At 41.5% G+C, this 24988-nt stretch overlaps 2 protein-coding genes across 9 annotated transcripts in view; one reads left to right on the top strand and one right to left on the bottom strand.

The window, feature by feature from the left end:
- The window catches only part of PDZD2 (PDZ domain containing 2), a 368370-nt gene extending 359480 nt beyond the window's left edge, over positions 1–8890 (top strand). For all 7 annotated transcript variants that reach the window (XM_045440968.1, XM_045440958.1, XM_045440936.1 and 4 more), the window contains 4 exons: positions 678–779; positions 1589–1850; positions 4352–4486; positions 5939–8890. In XM_045440968.1, coding sequence (XP_045296924.1) covers positions 678–779; positions 1589–1850; positions 4352–4486; positions 5939–6105 — 666 coding nt within the window. In that variant the 3' untranslated portion in view covers positions 6106–8890. The remainder of the gene's footprint in view (positions 1–677; positions 780–1588; positions 1851–4351; positions 4487–5938) is intronic.
- Positions 8891–19020: 10130 nt separating this feature from the next.
- Positions 19021–24988, bottom strand: part of LOC123578342 (Golgi phosphoprotein 3) — a 49015-nt gene continuing 43047 nt past the window's right edge. For both annotated transcript variants that reach the window (XM_045441273.1, XM_045441282.1), the window contains one exon: positions 19021–20939. In XM_045441273.1, the coding sequence (XP_045297229.1) occupies positions 20515–20939 (425 nt within the window). In that variant the 3' untranslated portion in view covers positions 19021–20514. The remainder of the gene's footprint in view (positions 20940–24988) is intronic.

Raw genomic sequence — 24988 nt, 5'->3', positions numbered from 1 at the left:
ATGGGCAGAGGACAGTTGAGTTCAGGAAAGGTGGGAAAGCTCCTGAATAGCCACTGGGGCTTGTGCTGACAAGCTGTGCAGCACAGCGGGAGGGCTGACCACAGAACTTACTAACTCCCAGCACAAGGAACAGATACGTGACCTTGAACAACACGGGTTTGAACTGCACGCGTCCACTTACGTGCGAGTTTTTTATAGCACTCTAAATGCACTCTCTTTGTTAGGACTTTCTTAATTATGTTTTTTCCCTTCTAGCTTTTTTTTTTTTTTTTTTTTTTTTGAGAGTGAGCCAACAGGAGTAGGACAGAGAGAGGGAGACCAAGAATCCTAAGCAGGCTCCATACTGCCAACGCAGGGCCCAGTGCAGGGCTCCAACTCACAAACCATGAGACCGTGACCTGAGCTGAATCAAGAGTCAGACGCTTAACTGACTGAGCCACCAGGCACCCCTCTCTAGCTTTACTGTAAGAATACAGTATATAATACATATAACAGAAACTACGTGTTAACCAACTGTTTATGTTATTAGTGAGGCTTCCATCAAGGGCAGGCTATTAGCGGTTAAGTGTGAGGGGCAGTCAAAATTTATAGGCAGATTTTCCACAGTGTGGGGTGGGTGCCCCAAACCCCATGTTGTTCAAGGATCAACTGTACTTTTTTCTGTTTCTTTTCACTAGAATAAAGAAGATGTTTGCTTCATCGTCTTGAATAAAAAAGAAGGCTCAGGTCTGGGATTCACTGTGGCAGGAGGAACAGATGTGGAGCCAAAATCAATTGTGGTAAGTGACAGTGTCAAGGTGCTCACAGGAAAGTCACTCCCGAAGCAGCCTCACATTTGATCAGAACAAAATTCACGTCTGTGAGTTCAAAGAATGCTGGTGTTTGTTCCCTCCTAACAAAACAAAAATGGAAAAGTGGGGAAAGTAGGATATGATATATTCATTAGCAAAGATACACATTCTTACCACAGAGCTGACTGATGTATACAGACGGAGTGATTAGATGCAAATACACATCAGCAGTTTTCTTTACCCTCCTATTCACCTAACATTTTATTCTAGCACTAGGAAAATACTAGAATTAACTGACCAAACCCGCGTTTGCTTTTGAAATCACTTCCTTCTCAAGAACAACCTAAAATTTTGTATCACTCAAAGGACTTTGAGATCATTGGAGAGGCCACCTTCATTAGGCAAGACCAGGTCCCGTTCATTTTGTGTTCTTCTTGCCCCCATGGAGTGCCAGGCATGTATTAGACACGAGCAAGAGGTTGAGTAAAAAATAGATTCCAGGGGCGTCTGGGTGGCTCCATTGGTTGAGCGTGCAATTTCAGCTCAGGTCATGATCTCACGGTTCATGAGTTTGAGCCTCATATCGGGCTTTGTGCTAACAGCTCAGAGCCTGGAGCCTGCTTCCAATTCTGTGTCTCCCTCTCTCTGCCCCTCCCCCGCTCATGCTCTGTCTCTTTCTCAGAACTAAATAAACATTAAACATTTTAAATACCTATATTCCATCCCTCACACTGAATAGGTTTTTGGTAAACCACGTTTGTATGATGACTTTGGCTGTTGACTTCTCCTTGCCGCAGGTGCACAGGGTGTTTTCTCAGGGGGCTGCTTCTCAGGAAGGGACTGTGAATCGAGGGGATTTCCTTCTATCAGTCAATGGCACCTCACTGGCTGGCTTAGCCCATGGGGATGTCCTGAAGGTTCTGCACCAAGCACAGCTGCACAAAGATGTCCTTGTAGTCATCAAGAAAGGGAATGACCAGCCCAGATCCTCCACCAGACAGGAAGCCAATGGGAAGGGCTTGCTATCCAGAAAGACCAGCCTCCTGGAGCCTGGAGTAGGTAAGACACCAGTTCAACAACCAGCAGGGTGGGTGCAGCTGGCAGATTGGTTCCTGGTGAGCACGAAGGAACATAACTACTATCATCTGGGTCAGAGAAATCAAATGTAGTCAAGTCTTATGTCGGCGGATGGTTCTTGCAAAAGCAGTGTTACAAGGAAGTTATAAACCACTGCCCCCAGTAGTTAAAGTCATACTATCGAAGATTTTTAACGACCGCTTGACTGCTTCTCTAAATGTGCTAAGAAGGAAGCCCTTTCACATGTATATCTTCTTCTTAGGACTTAAGTGGCCGGTAAGTAAAGCAAGAAACTCTTGTGACAGGGGAGGGGAATCATGTTGAGACTGTAGAGAGAGAAATTCCAGTACTGAGATTTGTCCTCGGAAAATATCAAGGTTTGTATTCTTTCCTGTTTTAGAAGAATGTAAGGAAATGAATGAGGGGGTACAGATGTTTAAAGACAGAGACTGTAGCCTTAATCAACCAAGAAGAACTTATAAAAATGAGGTTCAGAAGTAAGATTTTCCGTACGCCCTCCACACTGTCACACCAAGGCTCATGAGCAAGGCGTACGAAGTACTTACTCAGGAGGAACTAAGTACCACTTGTGTTTCTGAAGCACAGGCTAATTACGGCCTTCAGATAACTACATCAGACTTCAGTGGTGTCCCCTACCTTGGAGTTCAGGAGTGATGTCTTTAGTCCAGGTGGCATAGGGGAGCCAACGAAGCCCAGGTCAGGGCATTGCCTTCTGGGCAGGTTTTTTTTCCACTCAACATCTCTTCCTAATGAAGTTAAGGGTAGCTGAATTCCTCCCTGTTCATCTTGGCTTCATGGCAGCCTGGGCTCTCTGTGATTGCTTTGCTGGAAAGGGCACTGATGTCCCCTGAACAAACGGAACTCTTCTTGTCCTGATGCCTCCGCAGGCTGGGTGCATTCTCAGCCTTCTCTGTTCCCTTGCTTTTGCTCTTCTAGAAAACTGAAGCCCTTCCCAATATTGGGAAACACCTTAAGTCATCAGACCTTGTCATGCTCACCTTTGCCCCTGCATAGTCTCAATTGCTTGTACTTTCAGTGGGATCCGGGCAACTTGTCAAAGGAAACCACTTGACATTTAATCCCAGTAGCTTCCAGAGTTTTTAAGACTCATGAACTCAGGATATGGAAGGCTAATCCTGTCATTTATAATCATTAAGTATTCCTGTGGCACCTTCAGAACATCTGGCCTTGAACCAGATTCTACAGAGTTACCAAATTGTAAACACATTCAGGGCCTAACCTTTATTTTTTCGTATTCCTGTTCCTTAAAATGCCCGTGCCCAGGGCTCTACCTGAACCTGTGCAGTTCTCCCCTAACACAGAGAGCATCCCACTTGAGGGCTGATGCGGTAGGCTGCACGTTAAAGACACGTAGGAAGCTTTTTAAAATCCTCCTGCTTAGTGAATTCCCCAGCTTATTTCAATCATGAAACCTCAGGGATGGGGGTGAAGGTAAGGGCCAGGGCCCAGCATCACAATCTTTTTAAGGTTCCCGGGTGATTCCAGTAGAGTCTGGCCAGAGCTGAGAGCCACTATAATGGGCTTGTTTTCCTGTTTAACAGCAAGTGAAATCACCTACGGAAAAATCAGGCTGCTCCCATTAGCACATTTCCTTCAGACCACATGGAACGTGGAGTCGCCTTCGTGAAACCACACTAACGGACTGACCTTTATGTGCAAGAGCAGTGATGCTGGCTAGCTCGGCCTCAACCTGAAGGGGGCAGTTTAATCTGTGGTCCTTCCCCTGCCTCCCAGAGAGCTCGGTGCGCCTTTCCATTCCCCTCAACGTCCTTCAATGAGAAAGTGTGTAAATAAGAGAAATAAAAGGCAAGCTTACAATCTCTATGCAGATCTCCAAGGCGGATTTCAGCCAGGCCTCTCCACACTAGCACACAGAGCAGGCACGAGTGTTGCCGTGGAAACGTCCCCCGCCCCCCAGTGGAGAGAGGAGACGGCAGTGAAGGCAGCTGGCGTGTGATGAAAACACACAACAGGAGCATGTGTGGCAGGAGGAGGAAGGAGCGGAGCTCTGGGCGTCCCTGGGAGCTTTGGAATCCACGGTCATGGTCTCACATGGGGTCTGGCGTTTGGGTGTTGCAGGATTTCAGGGTCAGACTGTGACACACTGCTGCCATCGGCAGTCAGGGTCAGCAGGAAATCGAATTTGACTCCCCAAGTGTGACTTCACTGAGACCCACAGCAACAGCGTGTGGGGCTTGCCAAGAGCAGTTCGGAGTCTGGGGGTTTCTGCTTGGGCACAACAGGAAGTGCTTAGAAGAACACATGGTGCAGGTATGGCAGGAACTTAGCCACGAGGCCAGCTCCAAATTTGGGAGATCAACTCTAACGCTGGTTTCGAAGGTAGAAGGGACTCCAGGGTGCGGGGGGAATACATTTAGGGGACAGGACAGGAGGTGAGGAGTGTCCCTGTCTCTTCATCCTTCCGAACATCGTTGCTACAGGCAGAAGTGTAGCTTCCCACGATGCTCTGTGTGTCGAAGTGCTGAAGACCTCTGCCGGGCTGGGATTGAGTCTGGATGGAGGAAAATCATCGATGGCTGGAGACGGGCCCCTGGTCATTAAAAGAGTGTACAAAGGTAATGCCCTAAAAAACCCAGTTAGCAGTCTGTTTTCTTTCCATTTGGAAAATGTTCTTATTCTCTGTGACATACCGGGTGTGCTGTGTGTCCGCCCTGTTGTGTTCTACACATGTGAACACATGTCGCCCCCATGACAGTCCTATCAGGTACTGTTATCCCTGTTTCACCAGAGGAGAGACTGTGCCACAGGGGGCCATACAAGCCCCGAAGGTCACAGGTGCAAATGGCAGAATAAGGCTTGACCCCAGGCAGTCTGGCCCCAGGGTCTGTGTCCAACTCCGTGTTCTTAACTAGTATTAGCTGTAGCTGATGTAAACATACATGTAAGTAAGGCCATCAGGGTTGCCAGTCCATGGTTAACATGGCCAAGATCCCATTCATTTAAAATTGCCATACTAGGATGGGAGTAGAGATCATTGAAACATGTGGTAGATCTGAGGTTTCTTTATGACCCTGCATCGTCATTTAATCTTGGACAGTTCTCAAAGACCTCTTCAGGTTCCTGAGCTAAACAATTATATTACAAATTTTAAATTTTTTTTTTCAACGTTTATTCATTTTTGGGACAGAGAGAGACAGAGCATGAACGGGGGAGGGGCAGAGAGAGAGGGAGACACAGAATCGGAAACAGGCTCCAGGCTCTGAGCCATCAGCCCAGATCCTGACGCAGGGCTCGAACTCACGGACCGCAAGATCATGACCTGGCTGAAGTCGGACGCTTAACCGACTGCGCCACCCAGGCACCCCTATTACAAATTTTAAATCTAATTATAGAGGAACCTGGGTGGTTCAGTCGGTTAAGCATCCGACTCGATCTGGGCTCCGGCCATGATGTCGTGATTCTTGGCATCGAGCTCCACGGTGGGCTGCGTGCTGACAGCACGGAGCCTGCTTGGGATCATCTCTCTTCCTCTAACATTTTTTTAAAGTATAATTATACTAACAATATCAGTATATATAAAAATATACTAATGTATATCCTATTATATGTAATATGCTATCACAATAGTGAATACTAACAGTATCAGTAACATACACCCATATGCTCCTAAGCTTGTTATATAGAAAGCTGCGGTGTAGAAATACATCAGGTTTTGTGTGTAAGTAATCTCCACAGTCCCTGATTAGCCATCATGGTATATTAGATCAAAGTGGAGCCTGTTTTCCTACACTTACTGGCCATTTGGATTTTAGTTACTGATTTGTAGTTCTTTATCTAGTCTGCGTATTCCCGCTGTTGATTAAATACATTGAAAATGATTTTCTCCTAGTCCACTGCTTATGCATCTTAGGAGAGGAGGGGGTTACAGATTTGAATATTTAATGGATGTATGCCCTGTGCGTCTTAAGAATATAGGCACTGGGTACCACTTAAGTTTTTCGTTTCCTTGGAATTTATTTTGAATACCACGAAGGTGCCAAGCCCTTGTTCTGCATTTATTCTCACAGGGGGTGCAGCTGAACAAGCGGGAACAATAGAAGCTGGAGATGAAATTCTCGCCATTAATGGGAAACCCCTGGTTGGGCTCATGCACTTTGACGCCTGGAATATTATGAAGTCTGTCCCGGAGGGACCTGTGCAGTTAGTAATTAGGAAGCCTAGAAATTTGTCCTGAAACCATCACCAGTGGTGATGCTCACTGGTCATGCTGGTTACATTTTTGAACAAGCATCTCCTTTTCTCAGTTCCCTTGAGCAAATCAGAGTAACTTCTTCAAATGCTGGGTTCCTAAAACAACACAGGAACACTGATACAGGCAAGGACTATAGAAATCTCCACGTTTTGACATCTACGTGAAGCTGACCTCTTGTGCGTGCAGCAGCGGTGGAGCGGACCCCTGGAAGCCTTTGACCTGGACCACCTCGGCTGGGAGGGATCCTTTCGTTCCAGTGCCTGTCCCCTCCTTTTCACATTTACTGATGGGGATACGAGACATGGCGTGCCCTTCATTCGAACCATTTACCTAGACCTTCGCATCCTTCTTGCCTTTCGCACTGTACCCAGTCCTGGCAGTGAGGGAGGTAACCAGGTCCGAGGGGGCAACACAAATGTCACAACTAAAAGGACTACAGTTTTATATAATTTTGTAAGTAAATAACAGTGCTTTTAGGCACATTCAGTGGAAGGAGCTGTGGGTCTGTATTGTTACCATGAAAAGAAATGAGACTTAAAGAAAGAAAGAAAAAAGATAAGTTATGACCTAACAGTTAAGCTGAGCTCAGGAATTATCCAAAAATGAAAAAGCAAAATACAGAAAGTGATATTTTTTAGAGAGTGTCATGTGCAATGTACGGATGCAGAGTTCAACTCAGTGGATTGTCGATCATCATGAAGTGCTGATCGTGATCTAAAAGTGTAAGTCGTAAGGCTATGCTACAAAAATGCAGTTCTGATAAACCACACTAAATAGCCATGAACTTTGCTGCTTTGAGTGAGCAGAAAGTTCCAGCTCTGAAAGCACCTTGCATCTGGTTTGCAACTTGTCTTGAATAAGTGCTTCAAATCAAGACCAGTCAACCCAAGAGTGGGCAGAAATATCATAGTCACTGGGTTTCCATTTCTATATTTTATGCACTCCAACCACTAATTTAAGCCAAATTTTTAGAAATCTTTTTAGTACCCTTGGATTTATAAACGTAGGCATTACATTTACAATCCAAATGGAGGAACTTAAAAATAATCCTTCTAGGGGACTTTTTTTTGGTTGGCTGGTTGTGTTCCCCTTTCCCAACAAGCTTAAGAAATAGAACCTTTCTAAAGCACTGGACCTCTTTTCCTGACCTGGGTGTGATGTCGGCTCTGCAGTGACTAAAGTGTTTGCTGGTTTTGTTTTCCTGTTTTGCAAATTCTTCCTTTTGCAAAACCGTTTCCCTGCAAAAGACTGTTGTGACTCATACTGCCTGTGAAAACCCATCCCGGCTGCTCTCCTTTCAAAGCATGACTTGTTCATAGTGGCTGTTCCCATTCAATGCGCTGTTCCCTGTCACAAAACTGGCTTTTCTCCTCCTACTGCACCTTCTTTTCTTAAATTCTAAACCTTCACCAGCTACATTTACCAAGATGTAAAAAGAAGAAAATGGAGAACAAGGGTGAGTCACTCTTTCAAGGTAAAGCAGCAGAACTATGTAGTTACGAGCCAGATCCAAGGGTGATGCAGGCCAGCAGATCGAGTCCTGGGAGTACAGGTGAGAATCATAACCTGCCTGTGGGAGGACGCCGAGGTATTATGTCGGAGACTTCTTCCAATAACCTGCAGCTTGGGTCTATGGCTTAGAGAAAAGAATGGAGGTCACCGTACCCCTCCCCCGATCATAGAGGTGCTTACTCACCTTTGTACATTGCTTTTCCAAGTGACTAATCCCAGGAAACCTCTGTAAAGTTGGCCCAGAGGGGTCTCTCAGATGGGACTGAAGTATCTGGCTGGTGAGCCCAGATTTCTCATTTTTTTTTTTTCCATAGGTTATATACAAAAGAGAATGTTGCACAAGAGTTAGCTAGAAAGACCTGATTAATTTAGCTTCTACTATTCACTACAGTTCCAGGTAGGATACTATAGGCAGTCAGTGCAAGGTGCATGCTAGATTGTTTTTAAGTCTCTGGGGTCAGTTTTGTGGTTTCTGCTTTCTTGCCTGAATGGTAAGAGAATATTTGCCTCCACCCTTCCAGCTGTGCCTACCAGTAAGAAATTCACATTCCTACGCAAACAGGAACGTCTACAGAATGGGGAGCAGTGGAACAGTCTCCTTCCAAGAGTCCCTGATCATCGTATCTGAAGAGTGCAAAGGGTAGACCTTTGGCTCACTAAATTGTGTTAAAGTCATCAGCCATTTCTAGTAGATCTCGCGAGAAGGGTTTCCCTGGTCACCAGTTGGAATTGGAGAAAGCAAAAGGCTAAACTATCTCTGACCCTTAGAAGGCTACTTACTTGTCTTCAGTGTTCAAGGCATGACTAGTATTTCTAATTAGTCTAATTCCCACACTTCCTGAAGTGAGCACTAATGGTATTCTATTATCCTACTAAAATTTTCATTGTTTGGGGTTTTTATTTAACTCGTCAGTCACCCACAATAAGCTATGAGGGTAAATATGTGTTACAACAAGTAAATTGTAGTTGCAAGGATATTCTGTGAAGGTTGAAGTCGGGTTTCATTTCTGTCCTTCCATACACATCTCATTTAATTTTATGGTTGACTTAATTGGCACCACACCTGTTGTATGATAATATACATCCTTTATTTATGTAAAATAAAATGCCTTATATATTAAAGAGTAAGTGCAATAATATGAAATAGCCTGTACATTTTTAAAATGTTGTCGCCAAGTTATGTAAATCCACATCTCTGTAAACAACCTTTTTTAAGTAATTTTAAAAAAATAAACACTCTACTTACTACTTGGTTCCTTCCTTGTTGTTTTAGTTCTGCAATCCATAAAGTAACCTTTTAAAATATGATAAGGGGCGCCTGAGTAGCTCAGTTGATCGAGCCCCACTTAGGGCTCCATGCTGAGCATGGGTTCTCTCTCTCCCCACTGCTTGCACGCTCTCTAAAATAAAAATATAAAAAATATCAAGACATGTTTATTATTAAATTATTACATAAATGAGAGGTCCAAAGGCAACAGAACTAAAATCAACAACTCTTGGGGCACCTGGGTAGCTCAGTCGGTTAAGCGTCCGACTTCGGCTCAGGTCATGATATCGTGGCTCATGAGTTCGAGCCCCACGTCAGGGATCTGTGCTGACAGCTCAGAGCCTGGAGCCTGCTTTGGATCCTGTCTCTCCCTCTCTCTCTGCTCCTTCCCAACTCGTGCTCTCTCTCAAAAATAAGTAAACATTAAAAAAAATTTTCTTTTTTAATCAACTCTTACATGGCCACACTGAGGATCTAACACAATCTAAAGCTCCAAGACCTTCAACATCCCATGCCTTTGCAAAGCCCTGACCATCTAAATTTTACTCCCCTCTTCCCGCTACTAAAGTCTTCAATTCCCGCAAGCCTAATCCCAACACTGTCAATGTTCTCCCCATCAGAAGCCCCACCTTTCATTTCTTCTCTGTCAGACTAGACACCACGGTAGAGCACAGCAGCCCCCATCCATCCCAGAGACTCGGCACCCTTGTCCCAGCTAATCCTGGATCCTTCCTTCCACTAGCCAGCTTATTGGTTCCTACATTCCTCTTCCTGGAGGAAATCCCACAACCATGTAGAATGCTGCTGCTATAAATCCATGATTTCCGGCGATACCTGGAGACTCCCCAGCTACTCAGCCATTGTTTCCTTGTTGGTTTTTCTCTTTATAATGACTACTATTCCTCATTTTTCTCAAAACTGCTACCCACTCACCTCCCGCTACCACCCTACCCACCCCTGTGGCCCCATGCTTGGATGACCTGGGATCCTGCTTCACAGAGTAAAATAAAAAGCATCAGTTTAGTCTCTTTTGATTTTAAGATGCAGACACCAACCTAGAGTAGCACAAGAAAGATGATGGCATGTCATAGAAATGTAAAAATGGGACTTGGCATATGACCAGGCCTCTCAGACTGAACGATGGGGTTCATGGGTGTTCACTCCGTGCCCTCCACTGGTAAGACTCCCCTGTTATTTGGGGCACCTGGGTGGCTCAGTCGGTTGAGCATCAGACTCTTGGTTTCAGCTTAGGTCATGATCTCACAGTTTGTGGGATCAAGCCCCACATTGGGCTCTGGGGTGACAGCACTGAGCCTGCTTAGGATTCTGTCTCCACACCCCCCCCCCCCCTGCCCTTCCCCTGCTCATGTGCTCTCTCAAAAATAAACATAGTACAGGGGCGCCTGGGTGGCGCAGTCGGTTAAGCGTCCGACTTCAGCCAGGTCACGATCTCGCGGTCCGTGAGTTCGAGCCCCGCGTCGGGCTCTGGGCTGATGGCTCAGAGCCTGGAGCCTGTTTCCGATTCTGTGTCTCCCTCTCTCTCTGCCCCTCCCCCGTTCATGCTCTGTCTCTCTCTGTCCCAAAAATAAATGCTGAAAAAAAAAAAAAATTTGAAAAAAAATAAACATAGTACATAACCATCCTCCTATGTGTGGGTCTGTTTCTGCAGATCCACTTCTCCCTCTACCAGTCAGTGGCCTTATCACCAACTCTTCATACCTTTTCTTTATTGGAAACCTTATAGATGCTATTTTCTCATAACTTCGGCCTCTTATCACAGAATTTCTCTGGACATACCAGCTGCTGCCTGCCTGAATTTTTCCATATACACCCCAAAAGTCAGGTGCTGACTGGCTCACTCCTACTCAGGTAAAACTTCTGACAGAGAGTGTGCTTATTTGTTCATGTAACTCTTTTGTCTAAAGCCCAAACAAAAACACAAAGAGGGATGAATTTTAATACAGAAATAGCCCATTCTAGGAGTGCTGGAGAATGCATACCAGGTACAATACAATCTTAAGACCAAACTGAAGAGCAATGAAATGGGATACAATTCTCTTTAGCAAAAGAAGTATGAAATGAGAGTCCTGAAGAAGGCCACCTAAAGTCTTACCCTGGAGAAAGGGGATTGCAGGACAAAGTGGGCCCCAGAAAAAGGAGGAAGCACCCGGAATTGGAACCATTTACACTCCGCAGAATGGTAAGGAGGGTGAGGTTGAAGAGGGGGGATTGTTTTGATTTTTCCAGATACCTGGGTCAGCCTAGAGAGGGCCAAGGAACAACACACAAGGAATGGTCTGATCTGAAGGGAGCCCCCGCCAGATAGGACCCTACCACAAAAAGGCTGAGCTAATTCAGTAAGGGTTTAGCTGCCACAGCTCACCCACCCCAGAAAGGCTCCAGCAGCAAGTGCCACTCCACACACCCCCTTCCCAATTCCCCCAAAGCAGCTATCTGAATGAAACAAGACTAAGATCGGCCACTACCCAGCTTTCTTCTCTCATCCTAAAGGATGAACCGAACACACTTAAACACAGAGACCTACCGACCAACCCTGAGCAAACAGCAAGCTCGGACAGGACCCCCACTAAAAACAATTTGGTTCAGCAAAGGTCTTCCTCATGAAGACAGAACTGGGAAAGGTGGAGGGAGGACACTGAAACACAATATGCAAAAGGCAGATAAATATAATGGGAGGACCAGCCTGGGTATCAGAAGATGATAAATTCAAACGGATTTGTATTCTCAATGTACTTAAAGAGAGGGTAGCTTCTAAGACACAAGATCAAAAAAGAAAGAAAATCAAGTGAGACTAATACGGATCTGGTGTAACCAAGAACAGAAACTAAGAGACCACTTTACCAAACTAAAAGACCTAGCAGATGCATCAAGTCAAATCAAACTGCAGAAACCTAAGTCAGTGACATTGAAGATGAACTTGAAAAATGCTTAAAATACAATGGAAATGCACAAAGGCTATCCATAAATAAAATAAAAATCCTGATGAAATGTTAGGTAGTAGAATCCAGTAATGCATTAAGGAAAATACTAAGCCTAAGTGATGTTAACTCCAAACATGACTGGTATGAATTTAAGAAATCTTTAAATGTAGTTCATTTTATTAGGACTAAAAATATATGTATAAAAATTATAAAAGACATCAATAAATATTTTTTAAAGTTTGCATCATACTGTATTTTTTTTTATCATAAAGTGAATAGGAGGCTAAATTCAGAAACTATAAAACAAGAGACTCATAACTTAACCAGACTACATCCAAACTAAAAACAACTGGGGACTGTCCCAGCAGATTTAGGCAAGATGGCAGAACAGTGACATAGTGTTTTAATCTCCTTATCTCCCACCCATTCTCTGCTCCCTGCAGCTGCCACCACACACACACACACACACACACACACACAACTAGTATAGATAAACAATGTACTACAACAAAACTAGGTTTGAAAGTACCCCCACAAATCCCAGAATATACAAATAGGCAGGGACAAACTACTAACAACAGCAAGATGCGTGCAAACAAGGCAGAGGAAGCACCAGGACATCTGACAGCCCTTGAAAACCCCACCGTCCCCACCATAATCAACGTAATCAATAGGGGAGCAGAACTAGATCTCAGAAAGTAATCTGCCGTAGCTCTTTCCACTACACCCAAACAGAAGAGGCAGGTGTAGAGAATAAATACAGTTAGAAAAGCTACCCTGACCCACATCCCCTGTAAAACAGCAGTAAAAGTAATTTCATGTAAAAACAGGCAACAGAAGATAATCTAAGTAAAATCCCATACAACATTATTATAAGAACAAAGAGCTTGAGGCGCAAATACAATCAATCCCTATAGACAACAACAAAGCACACCAGAAAGACATGCTCAGGAAACCAGTGAAAACTGTAACCGAATGCCTCAAAAAAAATACATCAAGAAAACGGCATAAAATATAAGATAAACTGAAATTAGAAAAAAATTCAGAAATTGGTTATTATAATAAACCCAGTAAAAACAATTTCAGAAAAGACGAAACTAGAATACATAACATCTTAAGATAAAAAGGGTGAGAGGCTTAAAGATCAACGGTAATGAGAAAAAAGAGCCCAAGCAGAGCAGACAAATATAAGGAGCTGTAATAACAGTCCCCAAAGAAAACCTAAACCAAGGGACAGAACAAACACTAAAAACTTTACTTCTCCTGAAACTTAGAATAAAAAAGATTTGACACTACACATTGAAGGAACGTACCGTGTACTTGGAAATACTGATCCAGGGGCACCTGGGTGGCTCAGTCGGTTGAGCGTCCAGCAGAGCTCACTGCTTATGGGTTTGAGCCCTGGGTCAGGCTCTCTGCTGACCACTCAGAGCCTGGAGCCTGCTTTGGATTCCGTATCTCCCTGTCTCTCTGTCCCTCCCTGGCTCGTGCTCTGTCTCTCTCTCTCCCTCTCAAAAATAATAAGCATTAAAAAATGTTTTTAAAAGGTAATACTGATCCAGAACAACCAACACCCAAACACAGTATGATAACATTATTGGGGGGGAAAAATCCTGTGGGCCCCAGGCAAAAAGAACAAGGCATTCATGAGGGAAAGAAAGTCATATTACAATCAGACTTTGACAGTAATGCTTTATGCCAAAAAGAACACACTTAACACACTGAAAAAAAAAAAATCAAAATATGATCTAGAATGTTATCCAGACAAACTGACCTTCAAATAAAAAGGCTGCAGATAACCAGTCATCAATCAGAATACCAACACTCAGGGACTATTATTCTCACAGGCCTTTCTGAAGAATCTAACAAGTGAGCAAGACAACCAAAATGATAGGACAATGACATAAGGAATGGTAGTGAGCACTAAACACGTATTTACCTGAAGAGTTAAGACCAGAGAGTTAAAAGGGAGACTGTACTATATATAATGACGATGTTCTTACAATGCAGATACAGCTCAAAGTGGAGCACTGACTTGTACACTAAAAAATGGTTAAAATGGTAAATTTTACGTTACCACAATAAAAAAGGAAAAAAAAGTAAGTACATCATAAGTTTACAGTGATACTTCTCATTTAAATGTAGAACTACAAAGGTTTTGACTACCTTCTGTCTTAAAGCTATACTTTTAAGTTTTCCATATCAAGAATCCTGGTTCTCATCAAGGAAATTAATTATGATAAAAGAATGTTTATTTCTGTTAAGTCCATAATACTTAACGAATCGGTCACCTTTAGAGAATGTTAGAGAACGAACTCTATTTTGAAACTCGGTAAACAAAAGGTAGAATTTAGGGGGCACATGGATGGCTCAGTTGGTTGAGTGTCCAACTCCTGATTTCACCTCATGTCATTATCTCCTAGTCATGAGATCAAACCCTGCACTGGGCTCAGTGCTGACAGTGTGAAGCCTGGTTGGAATTCTCTCCCTCTCTCTGCCTCCTTCCCACACATGCACTCTTTCTTCTCTAAAAATAATAAACATTTGTTAAGAAGGTAGAATTGGGGCGCCTGGGTGGTGGCTCAGTCGGTTAAGCATCCAACTTCAGCTCAGTTCATGATCTCACAGCTCGTGAGTTCAAGCCCCACATCGGGCTCTCTGCTATCAGCACAGAGCCCGCTTCAGATCCTCTGTCCTGTTCTCTCTGCCCCTCTCCAGTTCGTTCTCTCTCAAAATAAACACACACACACACACAAAAATAAAGACTTTATCCTACTTTTCCTCTATGAATACTAAGAGGTAATAGCAATGATACAGGTGAAGTCTTTTATAGATATTCTCTAGCTAATAAGCAAAGAAATGTAAGAATTAAAGTATCACCCCTCTGCAATCCCAATAAATCACTGATGTAATAAGAAAGAACATCACAAAAGGAAAGAGATTAAGAGCTCCCTGATGGAAGAACAAACCACCACCTATGAAATAGTGTTGCCCAAAGAAACCTGAATCTGACAGCCTCCTAGATCCAATTACCAATACCTGGCAAGTACAAAAGTCAGAAAAACACATTAAACTACACCATGTGGAAACAACCAGCAAAATCCAAACTTTGGAAAACTCTACAGGACAAGTGATCCAATTTCATCAGCAAATATCTTGCAAGGGAAAAAAACAAGAGATAGATGTCAGGGGGAGACCTACATTTTAAGAGAAACCTGGGGTGGCTCAGTTGGTTGAGCTTCCAACTTCAGCTCAGGCCATGATTTCGCGGTTTGTTGAGTTTGAGCTCCCACTTCGGGCTCTGCTGCAGTCAGCCTGTCAGCACAAAGCCTGATGCAGATCCTCTGTCCTCCTTTCTCGGCCTCTCCCCCTCTTGTACTCTCTCAAAAATAAACATTAAAAAAGAAAAAAAACACTTAAAAAAGGCCATCAAATGAAAGATGAAAGGGGCACCTGGGTGGCTCAGCCGGGTAATAAGCATCTGACTTTTGGTGTCCACTCAGGTCACCTCAAGGTTCATGGGTTCGAGCCCTGCATCAAGCGCACTGTCAGCATGGGGCCTGCTTGGGATTCTACCTCTCTCTGCCCCTCCCCCACTAGCACTCTGTCTCAGAATAAATAAGCTTAAAAAAAAAAAAAAAAGGAAAAGGAAACCAAACAGAACAAAATTATTAGAGATGCAATACTGGGTCAGAACAGTATTCTCAGGGATTAGGGAGACTCTAACTGGGAGGAAGCCTTGAACAGATTCTGGATAGCTGGCAACATTCTGTCTCCTGACCTGGGTGATGGCTGCAAGCATATTTGCCTTAAAATAATTTATTAGCCTATACATTTGCTTATGCGATTTTCCATGCGTATTTTAATCAATACATGTGATTTTTAGATGTTATATTTAACTGTACCCCCAAATTCATATGATATATACATATCCCAAATCTGAATACCAGGCAGATCTCTTTAATAGGACAATTAAGGTCTGCACAGATTCCATGCTTAAGCACTGCACCATATACTTTTCCAAAGATTAAAAAACAAAAACAAAAAGCCTCACCATATACCAACTCCAAAGACTGGGAAAACCAACTGCATCACAGACACAGGGTTAATACACATAATATATGGAAAGTCCTGATGAAGCAATACAAAAAAAAGATCAATGCCCCTTAAAAAAAAATGAAAAACATGAACAAATAACTCACTGGGGGGGGGGGGGGGGGGGGGGAATACAAATTACCAATAAAGATAGTAAATGATAACCCCTGAATGAAATAATTTGATCATTCTCCTCTATTAAGCTCGGTAAAGACCAGAATTGATGATACCCTCTACAGCACTGGCTAAGGTCTAAAGAAACCAGCATTTACATTATTGGTGGAAATTAACATGAATCTTAGAAGTCAAACTGATTTTATCTTTACATTTTCAAGACCTACTGTTTGAGTAAATTCATTTCTATTATTCCTCCTACAGAAATCAACTATAAAGACATGGGGTGGTTCAGCTGGTTGAGCGTGCAACTCTTGATTTCTGCTTAGGTCATGATCCCAGGGTCATGAGACTGAGCCCCACGTCAGGCTCCATATGCAATGTAGAGCCTGCTTGAGATTCTCTCTCTTTCCCTCTCCCTCACCCACACTCTCTTTTGCTAAAATTAAATTTAAAAAGACTTTAAATAAATATAAAAACAGGAGAATAATCCAAATGTTCATTAGTGGCAAAGTTATACAATGAAGCCAAAAATGCTTAAAAAGAATGTGTGCTTATTCTGAAAGCTCTCCACAACATAAATGGAAGAAGAATATTGCATATTCCCATTATGATGCTAGTGGAAATCACGGTACAGCACTGGTCTACCAAGAGTAAATTCTAACATTCAACTGAGAAAGTATGTGTATTACTTTAACTATGTTACCATCCATACCCCTCTGACAGTAGCCCACAAGGTTATGTACATTAACACTGCTGCCTTGCCAGTGCTATTAAAGAATACAGAAAATTTATGCAAAATTTATGAGAGCCAGTGATATCGTCCTGGGACTCAATGGGCTGCAATGAATAGGAAATTACTCAGGTTGTCAGTCATATTGATCTGGATGAAAGTAAAATGGAGCAACATTATCTGTAAATATATATAATGAGGAAATACAAGATGGAGAAACCACAGAGCTGGAATTAAACTTCATAAATACCTCACACAGACTTGTGACTACTGATTTCCATGTTCTTGGGGCAAGAGTGGCCACGACTCGCAGTCCTGGACCCTTGTCATCATCAGGCTGAATGTCATTATTTACTGGCCCTGTATTGCCACTGAACCAAACACCAGCCCCTTTCACTTTCCTTTGGGTGATGACCAAACTCAGACGTTATATTTAAAAAGAGTATTGTATTCATCTGTTCAGAAAGGATAGGAAGAACTGAATGATGGAATGTGTCTGAGACCACTGGGTAATCCTGTTTCCGCAGATTAGGAGCTTTCTTGGCCACCTGACATCTGACAGTGTCTTTTTCCTCTAAGAACATAGAGAACTGGCCAACTTTTTCATCCACAAAAGACAATTTATGTTAAATTATACCAAGATATTAGAAGCAAGCAGGAATATCCTTCTATCACTGAATTCTGTACCATCATGAGAATTTTTGCATGCCTGCTCTTCTGCTTCTGTTAGAGAAAATCCGTCCCCTCCTAGTGCCAAAATAAGAAAGGAAAAATTGTAGTTGAATGCCACAACTATTACTCAATCGCTCGGCATTAAAAGTTCAAACACTTACCAGGTAACCTGAGACTCAGCAAGGCATCCTCTCCAAGCTTGTCCTTCAATAAATGAAGATAGTAATCGGGGTTTGGGGAGCTCAAAACGAAGTACAGACTGCTTTACCAGGTACAGAGTGTGCATTCACCAAGGCTGGTTGCTCCTTTCTGTTGGAGCCTTGTTCTAGATCAGGTTAGAGCACTGTTAAAGATCAGGTTAATTTAAGGAACATTCAACGATTAAACAGTATGTGAAGAGTTCAAGAAGCAGCAGATTCTTTACACAATAGACTTTTATGGAAGTTTTGTTATATTCAAACTCACTGCCTGATTTTTAGATCCAAGCAGCATAAACCCTTGGAAACACCGCTCCTACCACACAGCACAATTATTTCCATGGGTCCTATCATTTCTCCTTTAAAGAGGACTGTACACAGTAGCATTTTATAGGAGAAAAAGTTCTAGATAACATCCCCCCACCTCCAAATTGTACTCCTCTTCCTCGCCTCTGGCTATAAAATATGTACTGCAGTTGGGGCCACAAACAGGTGGCGGTGACTGGGCACTTAGCTCTGAAACCACTGACAGAGGTTCGGACAAGGCCCTTTTCCAGCCTTGCTTGAGAATATAGATGCTGGCGATGAGGTGAAGAATACTTTAGAAAAACATCCATGATCTCACTTCTAAAATCTTTGCAAGGAAAAAAACAGTACATTTTCACCTGAAAAGAAATCCCAGGATAGAATCAGTTATCGGTTCAGTATCCACTTTATAAGGGAAAAAAAAAATTAACAGTTTCCATACTTATTTACCACAAGTAGTGTCAGTTTTAGAGGTAAAGGAGGTTATTTTAAAGGATAGAAAATCTTTTTCCATGCATTAAAAAAAAAACAGAGCCTGGCAAACTACTACCAACGGCCAGCTGCCTGTTTTTGTGAACAGTTTTATTGGTACACAGCCTCATCCACTTATTTGTATTGCCTATAGCAACTTTCATTCAAGAGTTGAGTAGTTGTGACATTACAAATGGCTCACAAAACCTAAATATTTACTATCCAGTCCTACAAGAAAAAGTTTGCCAGCCCCTGCACCAAAATATTACCACACCAGGGGTGCCTGTGTGGCTCAGTCGCTGGAGCATCAGACTCTTGGTTTTGGCTCAGGTCATGAACTCATGGTCATGAACTCATGTTCAAGCCCCACGTCAGGCCCTGCGCGGACAGTGCAGAGCCTGCTTGGGATTCTCTCTCTCCCCTCCCCCACTCATGCTGTCTCTGTCTCTCAAGATAAATAAATAAATAAATAAATAAACAAACAAACAAACTTAAAAGAAAAAAAAGTATTACCACACTCAACTAAGGCTAAGTAAAAATTAGAAAGAAAACTATGGTAGAATACAAAAATACAAATGACATGCTTGCTCTGATTCAGGCACTTTCAAGATCATAGTTTATTTATTACTTCAGATAAAAAGATAGTATACATATTAGGGAATCCCTTAAAATTCAACTCTACAGTTATACACCATCTAGTACTTTTGCATTGAATGTTAACCAAAAAAATCTCTAAACACCTGAAAGCCCCACTATTAACATGAACTATGGTAATAAAAAATTTGACATTTAATTTGTTCAATATATAGTATTTACATTATGAAACCAATGCTGATACCATAAACAGTGATAAAGAAATAGTAAAAATAAACTTTAAAAAGCAAAGGTTTATATCCTTACAATGTGCTAATTATCATAATTGTATATAAAAATTAAAACATAGCAGAGCTTTCTGTTACAAAATTCTTAATCATCTGAGTTGTAGTCATTACTTGCTAACAATTTACATGCAATATCTGCTAAAACTGACATTTGATTTGTTTTCCCCCAAAAAAGTATGAGTAGATAAATGACATTTAAGAGCAGACATTAATTTACCTGTGGACAGAAAAAGAAAAAACTGTACTCAAGATTAGTACTGGTCACAAGCCTCTTCCCTATAAAACGATAGAAACATTTAAGACCAAAAATAATTCCAAAAGGAGATGCATAGGCAAAGGGTGCCATGAATGGCACAGCTCAAAAAGTCTTGGGACCAATCAGACACATCTTTTCTCTTTCCTTCAATGATGAGAGGTCTATTTTGCCATCAAATAATACAGACTGAAGCAAGTGAGGGGCACCAGGTGTACAACGAATGAAATCTTGCAAAATACTAAGATGGAGGCAGGAGTGGCCAGAGGGGCAATTTATATAGAATTCAAACTATATACAGCGTATGTGGAATGCGGCCCACCCCGATCCGGCTTTGTGAAACAACTGGACCTTTAGGATTTAACAGTTAAAATTACAACAAGTGTAATAATACAATAGATTTACACGGGAAACAAAATCCAAGGGGCATTTTATATTATTTACTGTGTTGTTTCAATTTAAAAATAATTTTGCTAAGTATACATCTCAACTGAGGTCTATGTATAAAATGTCCTAATAGATACAGATATTTACCTTTGGTGAGTTAAAGGCCTTTTTGTGACTTCTGTCTGAATCGTAGGCAGAATGCTAGGTGTACGTGCACACGTGGGAAAAACTCAAGTTGAGGTAATCCAAAAGATGTGCGTGTGAGGAGACTGGAGTCACTTTGAAAGTCAAAGCGTGCCAGAATCCCAAAACAGGTTAACAGTGAGGATGGCAACAAGGAATGGATTGCCAATATGGCAGTAAAACTTTTTTTGAAAACAGAAAGAGGAAGGCCTCTCGTACCAGCAGAATCCTGCATACATACAAAAAAGAAAAGCCACCCACCGTTTCATAAAACAAAAGCCAATTACAGTGTGGAAAGTACAAACTGCAGAGAACCAGAAGTCAATAGAAGAAAACCTACTGGTTTACATGAGAGAGAGAGAACTTCGTTCTGAGCAGCTACTTGGTGAACGCTGCCACCACCGCCCACAGGACCTCGTTGGTGTTGGCCTTCAGACACTCCACTTCCGGATCTAAGTCGAGGAGCTGCCGTACTCTCTTGGTGGCTAAATCATATTGCTCGTCCAGAAGGGGAGCGAAAGCATTCTCCAGGACGTCGGAGGCGTGGGCTAGGTAAATGAGGGCCAGCAAGCGTTTGTCCATGCGGTGAGGGTCATTCACCCATTTGTCAAGAACAGCTTCCTGTACCTTCTTGATGAGGCGCTGCTTGATATTGTTGTTGGTGAGGGGATGTGTGGTCATGTCAAAGAGTAGGAAGTTCTGTTTCTCTGTTGTCAATACGCCCTTTTCCACCAGGTTTTTAGCTAATCGTTCCCGCACGTTTCTTAACTGATAATGCAATTTTAACGGATTCCATGTCTCACCTAAACAAAAGATTTCAGAAGTTAGAAATGACAGGTATTATACTGCTGACTTTATAAATTGTACTACTAAAATAAACAATAAAATTTGATTTCCACCCCCTCTAAACAAATAAAAGAAAACCCAACTATTTTTCTTGTCAACTAAACCATGAACCCCTTGAGGGCCAGGCCTTTGGATTCTAAGCACCCGTCACGTTTTCAGGCACAACAGTTACTCAAAGGACCAAATTGAAAGCAGTCTTCAAACCAGGTACCCTAAGGTGCGAATGAGCTAAATACTAAATACATTCAGCCTCCCTCCAGCTGTTGTCAAAAAGCAACCAGACCAAAATGTTTCTTTTCTATTTAGAAACACCAATGTGCAATAGAGACACAAAAGAAAAAAAGTTTCCTGATTAATATACTATTCCAGAAACTGCTACATAACAGCCTGCAAAGCTAGGAAAGCCTGTTTGGACAAGGCTGTTCTTTGATAACAAATTAATACAAAGCCAATTCTAGAAGGACAAAACACTTTCACCATTTTAATCCGGTCACCTACGCACATTTCCTTTCAAGACAGAAATATTTAAAATAAAACCAAACAATTTTCACGAAGATAATTTTTTTCTCTACAGAAAAACTAGAAGGAAATGTATCAAAATATTAACCTTAGTTTTCTTTGGGATAATGTGTGACAAATTTTCTTTTTTGTACTTTCTATATTTTCTGAATTATCTCTAAGGAACACATAACAATTTTTTTAATTTGAAAAAAATACTACAGCAATTTTCCAAACTGGGACGTGTTAAAGATCAACCACGGGCATTTTTGTTATATGAAAAAGCAGTAAGGTTGAAAAAATTGTTTTAATGTTTATTTATTTAGAGAGACAGAATCCTAAGCAGGCTCCATGCTCAGCGTGGAGCATGACGTGGGGCTCAATCCCACGACCATGCAATCATGACCTGAGCTGAAATCAAGAGCTGGATGCTTGACCAACTGAGCCATCTAGGCTCAAGGAACCCCAAGGGTGAAATTTTATAATACTGAGAGAAAACAAACTGTATTGTCTACTACAGGACCCACTAGCCACGTGGGACTATTAAATTTAAATAAATAAAAAATTCAGTTCCTAAGTTGTACTAACCATGTTTCAAAATGTTCAATAGCCATGTATGGCTAATGTCTACTTACTGGACAGCAAAGAAACAGAACATTTCCATAATCACGGAGAGTTTTAGTGAAGAGTGCGATCTTAAAATATATTACTATTTAGCTGACCATAAGCAAAAGTATTTTATCATATGACTTAACAATAAAGAATATGGGGCTAGGATAGAGTAATCAGGCCTGGACTTCTACAATTAGACCCTTTGGCCTTCCATAAATAGAAACCTGGATAAAATATATGAAACAACTGCTTTCCAACACTAGTCAAAAGGCAGTCCAGAGCTGTGACCCTTGAGAGAAACCTAAGTGAGCCATACTTTTGCCCAAGCTTACTATCCAATGACACGTCCCAGGGAGCAAAGCAGGACAGAAGACCTCAAACAGAGCACAGAAGTTTTAAAACAAGCAGAAAAAAAAATTTAATTGAAAATTTAAATTAAACAAACTAGAAAGACAGAGATCAGAGTTCCAAGAAGGCAAGGCAGCTGAAATACAAAGGCAGAGTACTGGAAAAGAGAGAGCTATGCAGAACAAGAGCTCTAGAAACCTGTACGGTGTTCCTTTGAGTCTGGCTGAAAACAAAGTCACACAAGTTAAGATGAGAAACTCTGCAGGGATAGGCAAAGAAAAATTAACCAAAAGCTGTAAGCTGAACAACTGTAAGTGTTCACATGGGGCTGGGGAAAATTTGCGTGCCAAGTAGCCTGAGTGGAAAGGTCTCACTGAACATCCAAGATATTCAGAAGGGACTCCAGAGGATCACACCTTAGTACTAGGCCTAAACTAGCCTTTGAGAAAAGGCTATTCTAGACCTGGCCCAATAAAGCTTAAAAACAAACTGATCCACAAGTAACTTAATTCCCTATCAAAACAAATTTCAACATTCTTTAAAGAAAACGACAGAATCCGGCATTCAACATAGCATTCACAATGTTCAGCAACCAATAAAAATCACCAGACTTGCAAAAAGCAGGAAAATGTGACCCAAATTGGGGGGGGGGGGGGGGGGGGGGGGCGTTCAACAGAAACAGTGAACCAAATTAGACATGACCCAGAAATGACAGAGATGATGGGAATTCACAGACAAGGACTTTCAAATGACAATTATAAATTTCTAAATAATTTAAAGGAAAACCTGAATGCAATGAAGAGAAAATAAGAGCTATTTTTTAAATGAATGATCTGGAAGTGACATTCTGAATTTATGATTCACTCTATAAAACTAGGGACTTGAAAAAAACCTGTCAAATAATGAAGGGCTGGTGCCATGAATTATTAAGTTGAAGTCATCTCCTGCATTAAAAAAATATATATATTCTTTTCCATAAAAACCCAAGCTTCCAAAAAAAGAAAAACAAACATTGCATTCAATTCCCTTGGTAACTTTGAAAAGGAAAAGAAAAAATACTTGGGGCCCTATTAGATTTTAAAACCTAATAGTATAAAAGAAATGTAATTAAATAATAAATTAAATTCTACTTATTTCAATTTCTAGTGTTAAAGAAACCCACACCTACATTTAATGTTAGGAAATTATTAAAAGTTACTTGATGAAGCATTGCTGCCTAACAGTAGTACCAGGCGAGCTCTGGAGCCAGACTGGTTACATGTGAATTCCAACCTGGTCATTTACTAGCTGTGCAAACCTGGGCAAGGTTTCTTACCTTCTCCATTCCTGTTTCCTCAGCTGTAAAGTCAAGATAACAACTCTACCCACCTCATCAGGTTATTATGAGGATTAAATGAGTTAAAGACATATCCAGTTCTTAGAACAGAGCCTGGTAACAAGGCTAGTTATTATTTATTCATGCACAGAATCAGCACTCTGAAACAATTTAATGTGTTCATAATGGCCTAAAAAAATATTAGGAACTAACAATACAAATGTAAGTAAGATATTTCCAATTCTGAAAAATTTTTAAATCAAGTGAAGGAAATAGATTCATAATATAATTAACAAGCCTGGCAAGAATAAGATGCGTAGGACCATAAAAACAATATGAACCAGGAGCCTAGAGGGAGGAAGAAATTATTTGGGTTTGATGTAAGGGGCATTTCTAGGGAAGTTTCCAGGGAAAGAACTTTCAGGTTCAATCCTGAAATCCAGCAGGATTCTACATCCCATGAAACAAAGAAGAGCCTGCATTACAGGCAAAAGAAACAACAAAGTGGACAGGCAGTGACTACATGCAGAACATAATGAGCCCTGGAAAGGAGGAACACATCTTTCCAAAATGTTACGACTTTCATTTTTTAAATGTTGTACCAACCCACTGTCCTCCCCAACTAATGCCTGCCTGCTGTACCTTTCACCAGACAGATTGGGGTTTGTTTTCTAGTATCATCGGCATGTGGTAGTAGCCTAGGACACTAAGCTAGAATTGGCTAGGTTGTGTTTTCTGACCGTCAGAAATTTAAATAAACACAAAATAATCAATAGCAAATTTATGTAAAAGCCCATAAAAATTATACTTCAACTTTAAAAATAACTGTGTTTATAGTAACTGGTCAATTATCAAACAAGCACTTTTCCCTAGCAACTCATTAGTCAAATAGAAAGGTATTTATTCCATGCCCCCAGAGGGTATCTTGGCTATCTAGTTCCAAAAATGGCGGGGGGGAGGGGGGGGGGCAGGCGAAATCAAGATTATTCTGAGAAGCCCATAGTTAAACTTCTCTTTACAGATCTAAAAACACAAAATCCCTCTAATGCTGCTTTACAATGATTTTTTTTTTTTCATTCTCATGAAAAATCAATGGGATTAGCAATTTACAACTCTGTGCTGAAGTCATACTGAGGTTTATCCTCACTGTATGCAAAATTAAATCTTATATATTACAACCAATGGAACAAGCAATGCTCACGAAGTTCGTGTGAGAAATTTCTCAATTCCAAA

This window comes from Leopardus geoffroyi, chromosome A1 (assembly GCF_018350155.1).
Source record: "Leopardus geoffroyi isolate Oge1 chromosome A1, O.geoffroyi_Oge1_pat1.0, whole genome shotgun sequence".
NCBI lineage: Eukaryota > Metazoa > Chordata > Mammalia > Carnivora > Felidae > Leopardus > Leopardus geoffroyi.
Note: the sequence above shows the minus strand (reverse complement) of the source record. Positions and strands in the feature narration are given on the sequence as shown.